This window comes from Kryptolebias marmoratus, linkage group LG13 (genome assembly GCF_001649575.2).
Source record: "Kryptolebias marmoratus isolate JLee-2015 linkage group LG13, ASM164957v2, whole genome shotgun sequence".
Lineage (NCBI taxonomy): Eukaryota > Metazoa > Chordata > Actinopteri > Cyprinodontiformes > Rivulidae > Kryptolebias > Kryptolebias marmoratus.
The window spans coordinates 23,537,601-23,554,692 of record NC_051442.1 but is presented as its reverse complement, the minus strand read 5'-3'; the positions used below and the strand labels follow the sequence as shown (position 1 = coordinate 23,554,692).

Here is a 17,092-nt window from a genome sequence, read left to right as displayed (position 1 = left end):
GTAATCATCAAAATTAAACGAAATAAACATTTGAAATATATGAGTTTGTATGTAATGTATGAATATAATATACAAGTTTCACTTTTTAAATGGAATTACTGAAATCAATCTACTTTTTCATGATATTCTAATTTTATGACCAGCATCTGTACAACAGAACGGCTCAAAAACAAAAGATTCAAGGTGTTGTAATGGTCAAAGACCAGAACCTCAACCTGATTGGAATGCTGTAGTGGAACCTTCAAAGAGCTGAGCAGAAACCAATTTCTGCAACCCTCAACAAACTGAAGCAACTCTAAAAAGAAGAGTGGGTAAAAATTCCTTTGCAATCATGATAAGGTCCCACAGAAAAACCACTACTGAGCATTACTGCTGCAAAAGAAGGTCCTACAAGCTGCTGGATCAGGGGCTGGAACAAGTTTTTGACTTACAGCTTCTCTATTTTGTTTTTGTTTAATAAATATGGCAGAATCTGTTGTGTGTTTTTGTTAACTTGAGGTTAGATCTAAATAATCTTAGAACTGGGTAAAGACAAGTTCATTTTTATTGTGTCGTAATACATAAAAGCCTCAAATTCAAAGAGGGGGGACTTTCTTTTCCCCATGACTGTTGATTTTTATTATTATTGTCAGGTATACTGATACATTAACATTCTTACCGTAAGAAACTCCTTTTTGTCCACTTGCTCATTGCCGTCCACATCAAGCATTTTGAACGCTATATGAAACCCTGTATGCGGCTCTGCAGAACAAACATTTAATCACATGTAAATACACTCAGCACAGCGTTCAGGACAAACCTCACAGGAGCATTGGAACTTAGGTAGGAACTTACTGGTCAAGATGGTCAGTAAGAACAGATACTCTGTGTAGGATATTAGACCTGCAAAACACAAACAAATACTCTCAGCTCTATTCTGAAATTTAGATTACCAGAAAGGTGGCTACTAGTGGAAAGTAATCATTTGCAGACTGGGAAATGTGAATCTGTACAGCTCAGATCACACAAATGTCAGGTTCGGTGAGCTCACCGTCGTCTCCCAAGGTTCTGAAAAGATCACTGCCGGGCCGAGCTTTGGAGGCAGCTGCCAACATGTTGTTCACTTCCTGCCAGGATTCCAACATGAAACGGACCTGCTATTAATCCAAACTAAACACTGCTCTGCATGTTCAGTTCTCAGATTGTGGATAAACATACCTGTGTTGTTAATTGCTTTTTCTGTAGTTTTCCTAAAGGAAACCAAACAGAGAGGACATGTCAATATAACAAGTTGGTAATAAAAAAAAAATGTAAATACCAAAAACGATACAAGGCATTTTCATGCATTTTGTTTATGAAAATGACAGAACCTTTTTGTTTTTGCTTCCTTAGTTAACTCAAAAACATTATGCACGCATACAGTATAAGGTAGGATTAAGTGTGGTTAGTCAAGGAAAAAACTTTAATGAAATTTAAAGCACAACATTATTACATACATATATAGATTTCCAGCAAAACTTTAAAGTTATCCTATGTTCCATAGCATACTTAAATAATTAGTTTTATTCAAGTCACAGTTGAATAAATCTCATCTAAAAGTACCACATTTACACTATGAACTCTATGTGTGGAGCAAACTTGTGCTGCTTACGATCAACTTGTTCCAGCATGACGGAGAACAAGAAATCTCTTGGGGTCATGTAGGCCTCCAGTTCGTACACCACAGAGGCAAACTGAATGAAACGGACCTTTCTGGCAGACAGCTGGGGAGCCGGGGTCTCCTGCAGCTCAACAAATGGCAGAAACATGCATTCACAGTACTTCATTAGATTGGTTAAAAAGTAACAAGAGAATTTGTTTGTGTTAAGGATTGTAATTCCACCATGGCTAAACTACTCAAAAGAGGTTGGAGAATAGATTCCTGAGGAATCCTATAATTTCTTATTTACAAATGCAGGTATATTTGTTGGTACGCATTTTTCAAAAACAGAGAACCCTACAACAATCACTGAATTAATTTGAAACTGACAAAAGTATTAATAAAATGATTTTTTTGTATGTTTGTTTATTTTTTGGTTCACCATTAAATTTCTTAATCAACAAAACTGTACCTGACAAAAAGGATGGCATTAACTTAATATTTTGTTGCACAACTTTTGAGGCAATCACTGCAGTCAAGTGATTTCTGTAACTCTGAGCCTTCTGCACAGGTCCACAGGTATTTTGGTCCTCTCCTCATGAACAAACTGCTCCAGCTGTCTCAGCTCTGAAGGGTTCCTTCCCCAGATGTTTCAGCTCCTTCCACAGATGTTCAACAGGATTTAGATCAGGGCTCAGAAGGGCACTTCAGAATGGTGCAGTGTTTTCTTTTGATCCATTTTTGGTGTTTTTAGCTGTGAATTCTGGGTCATTATCCTGTTGGAGAATCCATGACCTGCGACTGAGACCAAACTTTCTGACATTGAGCAGCACATTTCACTCCAGAAGGTCTTGATATTTCATTGGACCCTGAACAGATTCAAGACATCCTGTGTCAGATGCAGCAAAGCAGCTGCAGAAAAGAACCGAGTCTCCTCCATGTCTCACTGTAGGAACAGGGTTCTTTTCTTTCTATGTTTGTATGTACAGTGATTGATGGTACTATCAGACACAGATGACCCTTGACCTTGGAGTTCACCTCTGATCTCTTTGGAATCTTGTTTTGGCCTCTTTAGTTACCATTCATGTCTCTTCAGTTTGTCATCAGTTTTCATTCTGCAGCCACATCCAGGGAGGTTGGCTCCAGTCCTGTGGACTTTAAACTTCTGAATAATCTGTGCAGCTGGAGTCACAGGAACATCCAGATACTTGGAGATGGGCTTAAAATGTTTGACTCAAGTCGGTCTGTTTAAAGGCACTCTAGCCAAATACTAAAATACTAATGGATGGAAATTTATGACTTAAAACAAACAAAACAAATCTGATTATTCAAGAATTTAACATGTAGTAATAAATCTGGGAATCCTTGATGACCTACAACAGGAAAGGTTTAATCTGGTTTAATGTCAGACAGTGAGAAAAAAATGTTCTGTGTTTTTATAGTGTATGCAATTATCTGGTTTCAATTGTATTTTTATTTTTGTATCTTTTCTAGGGGTACAGTCTTCTTTTTGTCAAGGGCAGTTTAATTACTTTGCCTAAAAAAAAAAAAATTCTGTTAAACCAAAATTCAAAAGCAAAGATTGCTTTTTATAAAGCTATTTTTAATCATTTTTTACTCATTATTTTTGTTAGTTTCAAGTAAATTCAGTGACCATTGTGGATTTGTCTTTCCTAAATGAAAGGGTAGAAACAAATTTATCTACGTGTATATGTCAGCAAATTACCTGAAGTTTTAAATATTTTTAGATTGTAGATGATACAACCCTGGTCCATGCTCATTCAAACTTTGATTAACTGATTAAGGAAGGAAATGTTGGTTTTACTGCCTATAATTCATAGTTCAACCTGAATAAATTATTTGTAAATCCAATTTTTTTTATTATATTCAGTAGAGAAAGATATACTCTAAGAATTTATTTAAAATGTCAATTCAGTCTGGTTCAATTTTCCTCACACATCTTCCAGATTCTTGGGAATTGTTGATAAAAAAAATTCAGCTGGAAACTAAACACTGACTAGGTTAGCAGAAAAATAAATATAGGTATATATAAGGTAAACCATGTAGTTGTTAAAAATTGCTCTCTAACATTGTTTTATAATTTCATTTATCCTGACCTTTGATTTAGCAATATAGTTTAGAGCTAAATGTTGTTCCTTAAAAAACAGTTTGTTAGAAAGCTGCACATTATTAGAAAACCTTGCAATGTATAACATTCTTGTTTAATTTTGTATTGACAATATCAGCTGCGGAAAAAGCCACACACCATCATCTAAACCAGATGTGGGCATCAAGGCCAGTGAGAATTTGTTGGATTTACCAAATATATTATTAGCAGCAGAATAGCAGCAGAACATTAATGCATGGTCTAATGTTCAAGGTCTAATATTTATTGCAATCCAAGCAATCCTTTGTAAAGTTGATATTGTGCTCACTAATACTGCGATGATGATAAATTTGTAATATACAGTGCAGCCTTTCTCAAGATTCTTACAAATTTATTTTATCAATATTTCTCAGATTTATTCAAATGATGGTAATGGTAATGTTTCAGAGTAGTTTAAGGTTTATTTCGTAGCAAACTCTAATGCACATCCTTATTTGACTCGTCAGTCTTCAAATCCTCATCTGACAAAACTTCTCACTTAGAGGCCAATTTGCATTCAGCACTAAACTATGGAATAGGTTCTCCCAGCGTTTTAAAATGTGGAAATTTTAATCAATGCTCTACAGCTATTTTATTGGACTTGTTTTTAAGTGTCTATGGTGTTTTTTTGGATCTTATGTTTGATCCACATTGGTTGTATCTGGGGAAAAGCTCCTTGAGCTTTTTGCCACCCCCCACACTGTATTTTTATCTGTTCTGTTTTGGATTTTATTGTGTTGTGCAAATAAATAAATAAGCGATAAACAAATTAATCTAAGTAAATGTGGATCTCAGTATGTGCTGTCAAAGTCATGGAGTTTTTATTTTTTATTTTATGATAGAGCAGAGTGGAGCAGTCCTTTAATAGGGAGAGTCACCTTGTTACAAGAGCAAAAACATTAATAAAATACACAAACACAAAATACTGTAATTGAAAGTACAACAACAAAATGGCACACAGTAGAGTAACTTGTAAAAAAGTAAAAAAGATTTAAAGATGTTAGTTGTTGCACATTGCTGTATTTGTGTTGCTGAATTATGAGACGTTATTTGAGCTGTATATCTTTAATTTTTTTTTTTTTTTTTTTTGGGGGGGGGGCTGAAAATACACTTTGTATTTCAAAATTTAGTATAAAAACGAACAAAAAGAGAAAAGGAATACTAGATATTGCTATACTTTTGTGTATTGTCAGTCATTGACCGATAGGGGGCGATCATAAACACAAACCATTTACCTTTTGCAAATACTGTAGTACAATAGTATTAATGTCTATTTGCATTAGTGCAGTTTTGTTGACCTTTAAAAGTTGTGCTGAATTTATATAAATACAATACTAAACTATTTTTAGTCAATTTAACGACAGAAACTTCCAGAGGCGTGTACTTACTTTTTCTTTTTCCTCAGCTGCACGAACGGCGAAGGGCAGAGCCTTGTTGTTAGCATGATACTGGTAAAAACAGATAAGCCCAGTTCCAACTACAGAGCCCAAAACACCAGGACCGACGGCACGGTATTTCCCCAAACTTCTCACAGCCCGAGGAATCCTCAAGATATTCTTTGAAACCGTAGCGAACTTGCCCCAGCCGGCCATTTTCTGGAAGCTTCCTGGCTAACTCTTAGGTTACGGCTTCCGTAGCTGCGCGCTCCTTTAGTTTAGAGGATCCAAAGATTGTAGATAAATATATATTGTCTTTGACATCAATGCCCGTACACAGAAATACTAGACTGGAACTCATACGGGATCCCGGAAGTTGGTCCCATCGATATATATAACTAGACAAAGGGGCGTGGCTATGGGTGCGCCTTGGCATAGCGTGGGCCCACCCACTTTTAGGGAAGGCCCGCCTCACTGAACTAGAGAAACACTTTTACCCCTGGGGGTACTTGGAATGCTTTTTAATATAGTATATGTTTTTTAATACAATAATAATAATAGCATCCTGGCATACTTTAAATAGTTATATATGATCATTCAGATATATGATGATAAATACAATATATTTATATATATATTTAAATAAGACCATAAATTACATTTTAAGGCTACTCATCTTCATTATTTTAAATCTAATCAAATGTGATTCACCCCCAGATCAAGGTGGTTTGACCCAGCCTGGTTCCCATCATAGGACTGCGCCCAGTGACATACATATGTCATTGGCAGCGCCTGTCAATCACTGTTACCATGGCAATGGAAGTCTGGTTGAAGCATAGCAGCAACAGTGCTGAAAACATGGAAAAGTAAAAAAATAATTTATATATTTGAATATGCAAATATATGTTTGCAAACACTTTATTTAGAATTAACTTCTGATTTATTTTTTTGTGAAGAAATGTTTATCTATAAATTATTTTATGGTTTCAATTTGAGAACAAATCCTTTTTAGTTTAGTTGATAAATATTTATTGTTTATTAGTTGTAATGTTTATTAAATCGGTCACTGATGGCAGAACACTGTGTACATCTTTTGTACATACCAAATATGGCCGTAAAAATATTTCCCTTGGGGTACATCATTGAAAAAAGGTTGACAACCACTCAGTGTCAGTGGCCCACCCAGACAGCATACATTTTATTTTTTCTTTCTTTTTTGGAACCTATTTAATAGAACAAAAGCAACATTTATGTGTTCTGTAGTTCTGTAGATCAGGCTAATTACTATCACAAATATGGGAGCTTTTATTCTTTATTACCTGGAGGTACAGACTGAATATTTAGTCAGCAAGCCCATACCAGTTTAATAGTCCTTTCAGCTGTTTAAATGAGCAGTTCTCATATTGAGTTTGTGCTTCTATAAACTTTCCTCACATTTATTCTAAACTGTAAATACCAGTTATTACCATTTCTGGGTTAATGTCACAAAGCCAGAATGTCCAGTTGATAAATCAAGTGTTTCACCTTTCTTGTTGTTTATTTTTGTTTTAACAAAATGAAGCAACTGATAGGATCTCAGTGCTGCATTTGGTACAACTGATCACAATATTCTATTACAGAGACTTGAACATGATGCAGCTTTTCACTTCCTCTGGATGGCATTAATTTGGCCTCTAGTTCTAATGTAAAGAACCTGTGAATGTTGATTAGGATATGTCTTTTAACTCCTACATTAAGCATGTTAGCAGAACCGCTATCTTCTACCTCTGCACGTCACTAAAATTAGAAACATCTTGTCCTAAAACAGTTGCCTTTTGTTGTGAATTGTTGCTAAATGAATAAACTGAATTGGATTGGTAATTACATGGTTTTTGTGAGAGGTTGTAGCTACAGCCTCAGGTCACTATACAGAGAAATCGTGGAACAATCAGCTCTTCAGACAAGTCAGCAAATGTTTTTTGTCCCTTAACTTAGGAACATGTTCATCACAAAAAAGAAGCAAATGATAAAAGAGCTGCATTTTGGACTTGTTGTTGACAGCAGTCTGGATCATTTTGTTTTGGGTTGGGAGTATACAGAGTTCATTTCTTCCTCAAAGGCTGTGGAATACTGATCTGTGAGCACAATCCACATTTTCACTATGTGACTCTCCAGCCCAGCTGCCTCTGAGACAAAAAAAGGCTATGCTGCTTTTGGGGAAGGTTAACGTCAGGAAGTGACATTTGTGAATGTGGCTGTATTGTGGAGCTTAACAAAGGTTTTGCAAAGTATCCCATCTATGTGGTTCTGTCAGCTACTGATGAATGATGGTTCTTGATGCAGAGCCATCTGAGAAATCAGAGATCACAGCTGTACAGCTAAACTTGTTTATCTGACCCTTTGCACTACAATTCTCCCAAATCCATTAAACCATTTAGGGACACTAATATTCAGAGTTTTTCTATTTTTTGTTTGTTTGTTTTTATTTTGATTTAATGTGACTATATGACTACTTACACTACAATGTGTGTAAAAAGAAGAAATAAGAAAGAGCAAAAACAAACAAACAAAAGAAAACCAAAAGTTAGAAGGATGTAACAGTGTGTATACATATGGAAAATGTGTTATTTTCTTTATGATGGAAAGGCTTTCCTCCTTCTGATGAAATTGCTCACTGATCCATAAAAATAACAGTATGCAGTTGTGAAGATAAATTTAAAGAAATTGCAACTCTAAACAATTGGGAAATTGAAACCAATAGTATTGAAAAGTTTTGTTATCAACACTACTACTATTACTACTACTACTAATAATAATAATGATAATAAAATATAAACCCCTTATTACTAAACCATTTATTATTTTTATTATTATAAACCACTCTAACCACAGTGTTTATAGATGTCACTTCACAGCAAGAAGGTCACAGGTTCACCTCCCGACCTTTCTGTGTGTAGTTCTCCCCATTTATGTGTTGGTTTTCTTTGGGTGCTTCAGTTTCCCCCCACATATTACAAAAAACATGCATGTTAGGGTCATTGGTAACTCTACATTGTCCCTAGGTGTCAGTGAGAGTATGAATGGTTGTTTGTCTCGTTTGTCTCTATGTATCCCTGTGATGGACATGAGACTGTCCAGGATGTCCCCTGCCTCTCGCTCAGTGACTGCTGGAGATAGACACCAGCTCCCCCACAATTCTGCATTTAAAAAGTGGGTAAAGAAATGGATGGATTTATATTATTATACTATTGTTTTCCTGTTTATATTTCTTTCCATATGTTTTCTAGACTGTAACTACTTCTTCATACTTTCAACTATTTTCAGCTAAAACAATAAATAGTATATCAAAATGTTGAGCTTGTTGAAGACATTACAGCGATTACTTTTTTTTTTTACTTTTGTAGTTTTTGAAATATGTAGCTTTAATTACATATTTTGTTCTCTCAACACAATAATGGAGAACTCCTAAACATGTTAAAAAACTTTGTGCAGGTTCATAGTGATGAGGTCAAAGGTCAAAGTCAAGGTCACACGTAACCACTTTGTTAAAAACTTGCCTCTGCTCCTATATGTGACCTTTTTGTTTCCTCCACCAAGGTAGTTCTGTTTTCGGTTGTCTCAGTTGGTTTGTCTGTCTGTCAAAGATCAGGTAAAAACTAATGAACAGATTTTAATGAAATGTTCAGGAAATGTTGGGGTTGTCACAAAAAACAATTAATTAAATTTGTGCTCTTTGAGTGCTTCCAGTTGTTTTTGTTATTCTTGTCAGTTCTCAGCTGTTATAGAGCATTAAAAAGACCATGACATGTACACTGAGCACTAGTCATGCTATGTGTGTGGCTTCTTTACTCCCTAACTGTGTGGTGCACTAAAAAGGCAGTACAATGTGGCGCACAGTGTGGAGCACACCACAAATAGAAGGCCCACCACTTTTTGGTCTTTTTAAACAGTTCAATGATTCTCTCAACCTTTTTTTAATAGACTCCAGATCCTCTGCCCATTCTTGTTCCTTAGCTCTTCACAGATTTTGCTTTTATACAAAATTATTATTACAGTCATCTTCTGACACGACTTGTTTAAAAAACTCACCTAATAACTAGACCAAAATTGGCACTGACTCAACTATTGTTTTTAAATATGTTGCAGGCTGGATGTAAGGATCAGAGGTGGATGAACTGATGAGACTAAACTCGTTTAAATTCGTTTTGGTAGATATACAAATTAGACATCAAAACGTAAATATTTTGGTCTCCAGTGTGTCTCTCAATGCTGAATTTTTCTCCAATCCCCCCAGAGTGCAGAGCTCTCACTCAAGCTTCCACAGAGTCAGTTATATTTCAGCTCAAAAACTTCTCTTCAAAACAGGAAGTGAAGGGTCTTTTTGGCTTGTTATATCTCCTATAAAAAACAAAACATTGTAGAAACATGAAAATTATTGCATGACCATCAGAGTCCTCTTTTGTTAATGGTTCAAGAAATTTTAAGATCCAACTTAAAGCTTTCACACTGAAGCTGTTTGAGGCTTATTTTCTGTCTGCCTCTTATTAACTTGGCAGTCAGAGAGAGAGAAACACAGATGTGTGGTTACCATGGTGACCATAAAGCACTATTGGCAGCAGCTTTAACATTTATTTAGCTGATCCAGAACGCTGCTGCTTGTGTTCTCACTAAAGCCAGGAAGATAGAGCACATAACACCAGTTTTAAAGTCCCTACACTGGCTAAATTAGGATTAGAGTGCGGGTTTTTGATGTCTTCGATGTTTTTCTCTTTCTTACTGTTTATTCAATGTCACATGCTGTTTTTTTTTTTTTTTAATTATGTAAAGCACCTTGAAATGCCTTGCTGTTGAAATGTGATATATATATAAAATTTTATTTGATTTTGATTTGATTTTGATCTTTTTCTTTACACTTCAACTACAGCTCATACATCAAAATGCAAGCTTTTTAATTATTTTTTTAGATTATTGCAAAGTTATGTTGGATTTCTGGGCAGCAGCTGCATCAGCACCCTTCAAAATGTCTTCAGAAATGTTTAATTTTGGCCTTATCAAGCTTTATGTGCTAATGTGTCACTGTGGGTGATCTTAATCTGTGTCCACATCAATTCCACATCAAGGTTGTCTCAGCAAGTTTGGAGATTTATTTTATGTCATAGCAGCAAGTTGTCATGTAAAGTAACAAAGACATACACACTTGTAAGACCATCAATGAACAAAAAAAAAAAAAAAAAGGAAAAATTAGCACAATATTTTTGTCTTCAGTCATGGTTTATGTTTATGCTAATTCTGGCTGCTTGCTCTAACAGTGGTAATTATTCCCTGTATGTTTCATAAAAGTGAGGAGAGGCACACAACTAAAATCCACATGGTGACGTGGGCTTAATATCTGCCACAAGTCAGGACAATTACAGTCACAGGAAAGTACTGTTGCTCCTAACTGCATTACAAAAATATGAATCGCAATGACAGACTGACTGTCAGTGTCAATGTCAGGTCGAATATAATGACCAATGGTTTCCTTTTTTTTTGAAGCACTGTTCCAGCAAACTGGATGACATGGCACTTATGTAAGAACAGTGAGTGACAAAAACATTCACATGGAGACAGCTTCTGGTTTAGGATAACAGCAGTGCAGACAGATACACAACAATCCTCGTATCAGTGAATTCAAACAGTGTTGCCTGTCAGACAGAATTTTGTTTGTTTTTGTTTTTTTCTTAGAAAGGAAGACAAGTTAGGAAGTAATTTTTACACAAGTGAGGTGCAGTTACAACATGATGGAAAATGGAAAACACAACTGAACCTGAAGAAAGTGTCGGCTGCTGCCAAAGAACCACTCTTTCTTTTCCAACATTGAGTCAAAACAGCCACATTTTATGGTATTACAGAAGGTTTATTTGTACTCACAGCTATAATTGGACCAATACCTGTTCCTCTCTGTGATCACATCAGTAACTGAGCTTCCTGGAGTAGCATGTATTAAACTACTCAAGCTAGATAAGTTAGTCATTTTCTGTAAATGCAAACATTTAGCACACCTGTCACAGACACACCGAGTACTCAGAAGCTATTTATTTTAACAAGGTCTTATTAGGGCTCTGGGACAGTTCTTGAATCTGATAAATATAGGCATATAAAAATACAAGAAGCATACCTACAGTATACCCTGCTGCTCTTCCTTGGTAAAAGGTTTTAAATATAACTCTAGATACACTCGATTCTAATTATTACTGACTTTTAATTTGCATATTTTCAATTAAATGCCATAAACATCAATATATTTGAGTGATGATTGTTTTTATTTGTGGCTCAATACAAATGTTTAAGTTGTATCCACTGCAGTTAAGAGTTCAAAGTTGTTTTATTAGAGCACATATTTTACTGGTATTCATACAAAGTTATCTATTTACAATTCATCACTTGATCACTTACAATTAAACTCGCCATTGGTGGAGAGATCCAATCTGGTCAAACTTTGAATGAAAGACGTCGAGGCAGAGAACGGTTTAAGGGTTTTTACAATTTAGAGCACCACAGACTTGATGGTGGCAGAACATTTCACAGCTGATTTTAGTACATTCTGTGGAAAAGAAATAGCACTAATGAGTCAACAAAACAGCAGAAATGCTGTTTGGCTTTGTAAATGCTGTTCCAGGTAAAAGATCAGTGAATTCCCTGTTATATAACAGCTCCTTCTTCTCATCCTCACCATGAAGAGACAGCAACCCCGCTTTGTCAAAACTTCTGTCTTGACTTAAAAAGTCTGGATGAAAATTCTCCTAATTGTTTATTATTGCAACTCCTACACTGCCTAACTTAATGTCAGGAAAACAAAAGGCAAGATTAACAGGTGCAGTAACAGACAGTTTCATGCAATGTTTGGATTTTTGTCATGTATACAAAGGCTTTGTGTCCCATCGGCTTAGAGCATTGTCCCTTCAAACACACCTCAGTTTAATGAATTGAAATTTGTTGGAAAGCTCTTTTCTTGACACAAATATCATGGACAAATATTAATTTTAATATTATAATAACATAACTGAAAAAAGAAAAGGTAGAAATGTGTATTCATTGACTCCACTGAAGTTAGATGAAAACACCAGCATTCCATTATAGTAACATGATTCAAAGCTAGCCATGTGGTGGGAATAAATGTCTTTATGAATACTGTACAGATGTTTCAAGTGTCTAAGGCGAGTTAGCTTAAGTGAATGTGACAAATTATAGAGTTTACATTTTCTTCTTCCTTTCATTTTTCCTTCTCTGACAAAGAGAAAAAAATTAAAAAGTATATTGCTTCAAAAACAAAAAATATATTTTTTCCCCCTTATTTAATATTGTTATACATTTCATTCAACACCTCTCAGGTTTGTCTTGACAGACAGAGAATTGCATTTTCAAAGATACGTACAGAAAGATGCCGTGAATCCAAACAACCAACAATGGAACGTGACAGTAACTAATTCCTGGGAACATTGTTTGAGCCTGTCAGCTTGAATCAACCTCCCATTTCAACCAGCAGGTGGCACTATACAAGCACTGATGCATTGCCCAGGTGAAGGGGAGGGGTTGATAGATGAGTCTGTCACAGTTACAATAATCAGCCTTGGTGACTGTGGCCTTGAGGTGTTCAGTCTTTGTGTTACTGAGGGTCTGCAAACATGCTCTCCATCCATCCCTCCCACCCAAGGCCTCCTCTGCCTTTTGTCAGTGAATAACGTTGAAAAAAACAAAGGGAATCCTCATTTGCTTTTCCCTGATGTGCTGGACCCGCCTGCCCCGCATTCCAACTTGTCAGCAATTTCAGACGTGTCTAACTTCTCTGAGACCTCACCTTTTTCTGACCTCTCCTCCCCCTCCCCCAGCTCAGACCTTTCTGACCGGATGTCTGCGTCCCCTTCTGACTTCTCCTTCCTTTCAGAGCGGTCAGGGTCCATGGATGAGGTGCCTGGCTTTTCCCACTTGGTCATAGCCTCGTGTTCAGCTATGGAAGAGGTGATATTTGAAGTCCAAGCCTTCAAGTCCTCCTAAAGAAATCAGCATGAGATAAGACAGTTTACTCAAGGAACCTCCATGTAATATGCATCTATTTTATGATTTTGTTGTCACAGACGTTAAGATTTGCATATTAATATTAAAAACTCCAAGACTGAAACCAAGCAAGGTTTCTAATTGATACCTCACACTGCACAATGTGGATCAAGGTATCAGACAGTGATCCACAGACAGTGGAAGGAAAATTTCCTAAGAGTTCATTTTAATTTGTCTCGGACATTGACATAGACCATTGACATGGACATAGACCAACTATCCCTGCCTTCTCTCATTGTTGCGAATTGACACCAGCAGGAAACATTTTATGGAAGGCCATGTTGTTTTTTTGGAATCAGAGTTTGCGCACTAGTAATGTGGGGCTGTCCCACCTACTCCCCTGTACACAATCATGATCTCACATGACCTTTTCTTTAAGCCTAAAATAACTAATTACAGCTAAACTTATTAGAAAAAATAATATTTGAGCATACAGAAGCAAGGCAAGAGCTACGTGAATTAACAAGAGTCAACACCTGAAAAAAATGGTCTGATGTGTTTTTAATTTTTAACAAAGGCAATGTTGTGTTTGTTTACAGGGAAAAGGTGGGACTTAAAACTTATTGCTGGTTTACAAATTATTTCATTTGTAAACCAGCAATGAACAACAAACTCCCCCCTTGTTGTCACCTATCCCCAATAAACAAGTAGAAGAAAAGAAAAATGGTTAGGTAAATAAGATAGCTTAAAAATTTCAAATAAAATAAATTAGAAATGAAAGATCTACACAGCAGATATATGCACATTCAAAAATATATCTATGGTGCTCAGTTCCCATTGAGCTGGCATTTGTTCCTTTAATACAGGACAAAGATGCATTCCAGGTTATTTAAAATGATCCAGTCTTACCAGCCAAAGTCAGTCGTTTTTATTCCAATTTAAGAAAATAAAGGACATACTGTATGTATTTCAGCTTGTATATGGAGGTGGAGTTGCAGCTTTTCAGTTTACAGCATTACCCTCCTGGTCAACACTGTTGTGATTGCGATTACTATATTTACCGCATTATAGGGCGTGCTGGATTATAAGACCCACTGTCAATGAAAGGTCCATTTTCAAACTTTTATCATATATAAAGTGCACTGGACTATAAGGCGCATTATTGCGCGGAAAGCGCGCACCACGCTCCTTTCAAAATTGACAATTTCAGCGCTCTAGCGGAGCTGGTTCACCTGTATCAGCATTTTTATGATCCCTCTGTGAGAGATCACAAAGATAATCAAATGGTGCAAAACTCACAGAAGAATACTGCACTGGCGTAAGTGTCAAGTATAAACGCCTACACCGCTTGCTCAGGTCTCGCTCAGGTCACAAAATTTTCTATGGAGTTGAGGTCTGGAGACTGGCTAGGCCTCTCAATGTGTTTGGGATCATTGTCATGCTGGAAGACCCAGCCACGTTCCATCTTCATTGCTCTCACTGATGGATGGAGGTTTTGGCTTAAATTCTCACGATGCATGGCCCCGGTCATTCTTCCCTTAACATGGATCAGTCGTCCTGTCCCCTTAGCACAAAAACAGCCCCAAAGCATGATATTTCCACTTCTATGCTTCACAGTAGGTATGGTGTTCTTGGGATGTAATTCAGCATCCTTCTTCCTCCAAACACGATGAGTTGAGTTTTTACCAAAAAGTTCTATTTTGGTTTCATCTGACCACATGATATTCTCCCAATCCTCTTCTGGATCATCCAAACGCTCTCTGGCAAACTTCAGACAGGCCTGGACATGTACTGGCTTAAGCAGGGGGACATGCCTGGCGCTGCAGGATCTGAGTCCCTCTTGGTGTAGTGTGTTACTGATGGTAGTCTTTGTTACTTTGGCCTCAGCTCTCTGCAAGTCATTCATCAGGTCCCTTCGTGTAGTTCTGGGATTTTTGCTCACTGTGCTCATGATCATTCTGACCCCACAGGATGAGATCTTGCATGGGGCCCCAGATCGAGAGAGATTATCAATGGTCTTGTATGTCTTCCATTTTCTTACAATTGCTCCCACAGTTGATTTATTCACACCAACCTGCTTGCCTATTGTAGATTCACTCTTCCCAGTCTGGTGCAAGTCTACAATTTTCTTCCTGCTGTCCTTCGACAGGTCTTTGGTCTTGGCCATGGTTGAGTTTGGAGTCCGACTGTTTGAGACTGTGGTCTGTCCGTCTCAGCCATTGTGTCCTTGGGCAAGACACTTTACTTGTCTTGCCTACAGGTGGTGGTCAGAGGGTTCAGTAGTACTGGTGACAGCCTCACTTCAGCTGTGGCTACAATGTAGCTTACCACCATGAATGGGGAATGACTGATTGTAGTGTAAAGCGCTTTGGGGTCCTTGGACTAGATAAAGCTCTAGTACAAGCCATTTACTATTTACCATTATATGTCAATCGTGCCTAGGTTACAAAAGTTTACTCAACTCATGCAGGACTGAGTTGTTCGCAGTCTATTTATGCTCTGCACACATCCATTGGTGAATTAACACTGTTGTTTGTTGAGAAAACTGACTAACGTAACAAACTGTGCCATGCAAAAGTGTAAAAGTTTAGCTAATGTAGCGTTCTTTCCCATCAGTATGACATTTTTGAGAAAGAGGCTGTTTTATAAGCATGAAAAATAATAAATAATTAATTTAATATTTTCAGGCCTGTGGCTAAGAATTACCCTAGACTGGAAAAAGACTTTTGCCTCTTTCATTATACTCTGTGATCTGACTGATGTCATGGTACTAACTATGATATCTATTTGACAGAACATCCTGTAAAGTTGACTGATGTAGCCCTGTAATGAGGTCTCTAGCTGGGTCTTAGTTCCTTGTGACATTCATTTTCTTTATTTGCACTGGTAGTCAGGAATGTATGATACAGAATGGAAGTAAGTGATTATGGTTCTGTGAATTTCTTGATGACTACCAGCCTTACCAGTCACTATCAACCCTTTTACAGCAAGAAGATTGTGAGAAATCAAACATAGTATACCATACACTAATATACTGACCTCAAAATCAAATCTTCTAAAACTTATAAAAACAGGTTACATTATAATTATTGTTCTTTGGTAAAACTCATACTGCAACCTAAACCACTAGAAATTTTGAGAAGTTAATTATAAGTTGCTTACAGCTTCAGACGTACGTATAGGCGAAAATAATTTCCCTGTTACTAAAATCTATTCTGAGGTATAAAGTCTACAAAACATTTGGCTATTGTAGGTATTTGTGCCATTAATAGTTTTTTTAAATTTCTCTTTTAATTTCAAAATAACATCACTTTGACTTTATTCTGAAATACTAATTTGACTGTATTCTGGAAATAACTCAAAAACAAAAAATCTTCCTCCTCAATATTTAATTTCATCTGAGTGTCTGCTGTATATGTTTTTGTCTGTGTATATATTGGAAAAATATGTTTTATTTAAGGCACAACTGTGAATATACAGGGCTAGAAATTCATGGTATTTAAATAATTATACATTTTTATTGGGGCTTTGCTTATTTATTTGTATGTCATCTCTTCTTTAACATTCTAAACTTTTGAAACTAAGATCAAGACCAAGTGATTGCTTCATTCTTGCTTAATTTTAGCTGCTCCATATTTTAGGGACTTCTTTTATATATATATATATATATATATATATATATATATATATGTAATTTTTTGCTTTTATAATGAAAAACGACAGGTCTGGGCTACATGCAGGCCAGTTCACTAAATTGTGAACTGTGAATTGTGAATTCATTAAATTGTAAAAAGATTTCCCTGGGAAATTTTGACTCTTTTGAATATTTAGTAATCAAGGTAAAAGGCCATAAACGAACTCTGACACTAACTGTATACAAAACCCCAAAATATGTGTCAAATTTTTTCAATTGACTTTAGCGAGCTGTTATCTATGATA

General features: G+C 36.4%; 2 protein-coding genes across 3 annotated transcripts in view; both read right to left on the bottom strand.

The window, feature by feature from the left end:
* Positions 1 to 5,524, bottom strand: part of micu2 (mitochondrial calcium uptake 2) — a 16,037-nt gene extending 10,513 nt beyond the window's left edge. The window contains exons 1-6 of the mRNA XM_017439895.3: positions 5,153 to 5,524; positions 1,631 to 1,760; positions 1,198 to 1,229; positions 1,031 to 1,106; positions 835 to 882; positions 659 to 741 (exon numbers count right to left, since the gene is read on the bottom strand). Of these exons, the coding sequence (XP_017295384.1) occupies positions 659 to 741; positions 835 to 882; positions 1,031 to 1,106; positions 1,198 to 1,229; positions 1,631 to 1,760; positions 5,153 to 5,356 (573 nt within the window). The 5' untranslated portion in view covers positions 5,357 to 5,524. The remainder of the gene's footprint in view (positions 1 to 658; positions 742 to 834; positions 883 to 1,030; positions 1,107 to 1,197; positions 1,230 to 1,630; positions 1,761 to 5,152) is intronic.
* A 4,692-nt stretch (positions 5,525 to 10,216) lies between these two features.
* The window catches only part of sptbn4a (spectrin, beta, non-erythrocytic 4a), a 78,353-nt gene continuing 71,477 nt past the window's right edge, over positions 10,217 to 17,092 (bottom strand). For both annotated transcript variants that reach the window (XM_017439893.3, XM_037979121.1), the window contains one exon: positions 10,217 to 13,149. In XM_017439893.3, the coding sequence (XP_017295382.1) occupies positions 12,865 to 13,149 (285 nt within the window). In that variant the 3' untranslated portion in view covers positions 10,217 to 12,864. The remainder of the gene's footprint in view (positions 13,150 to 17,092) is intronic.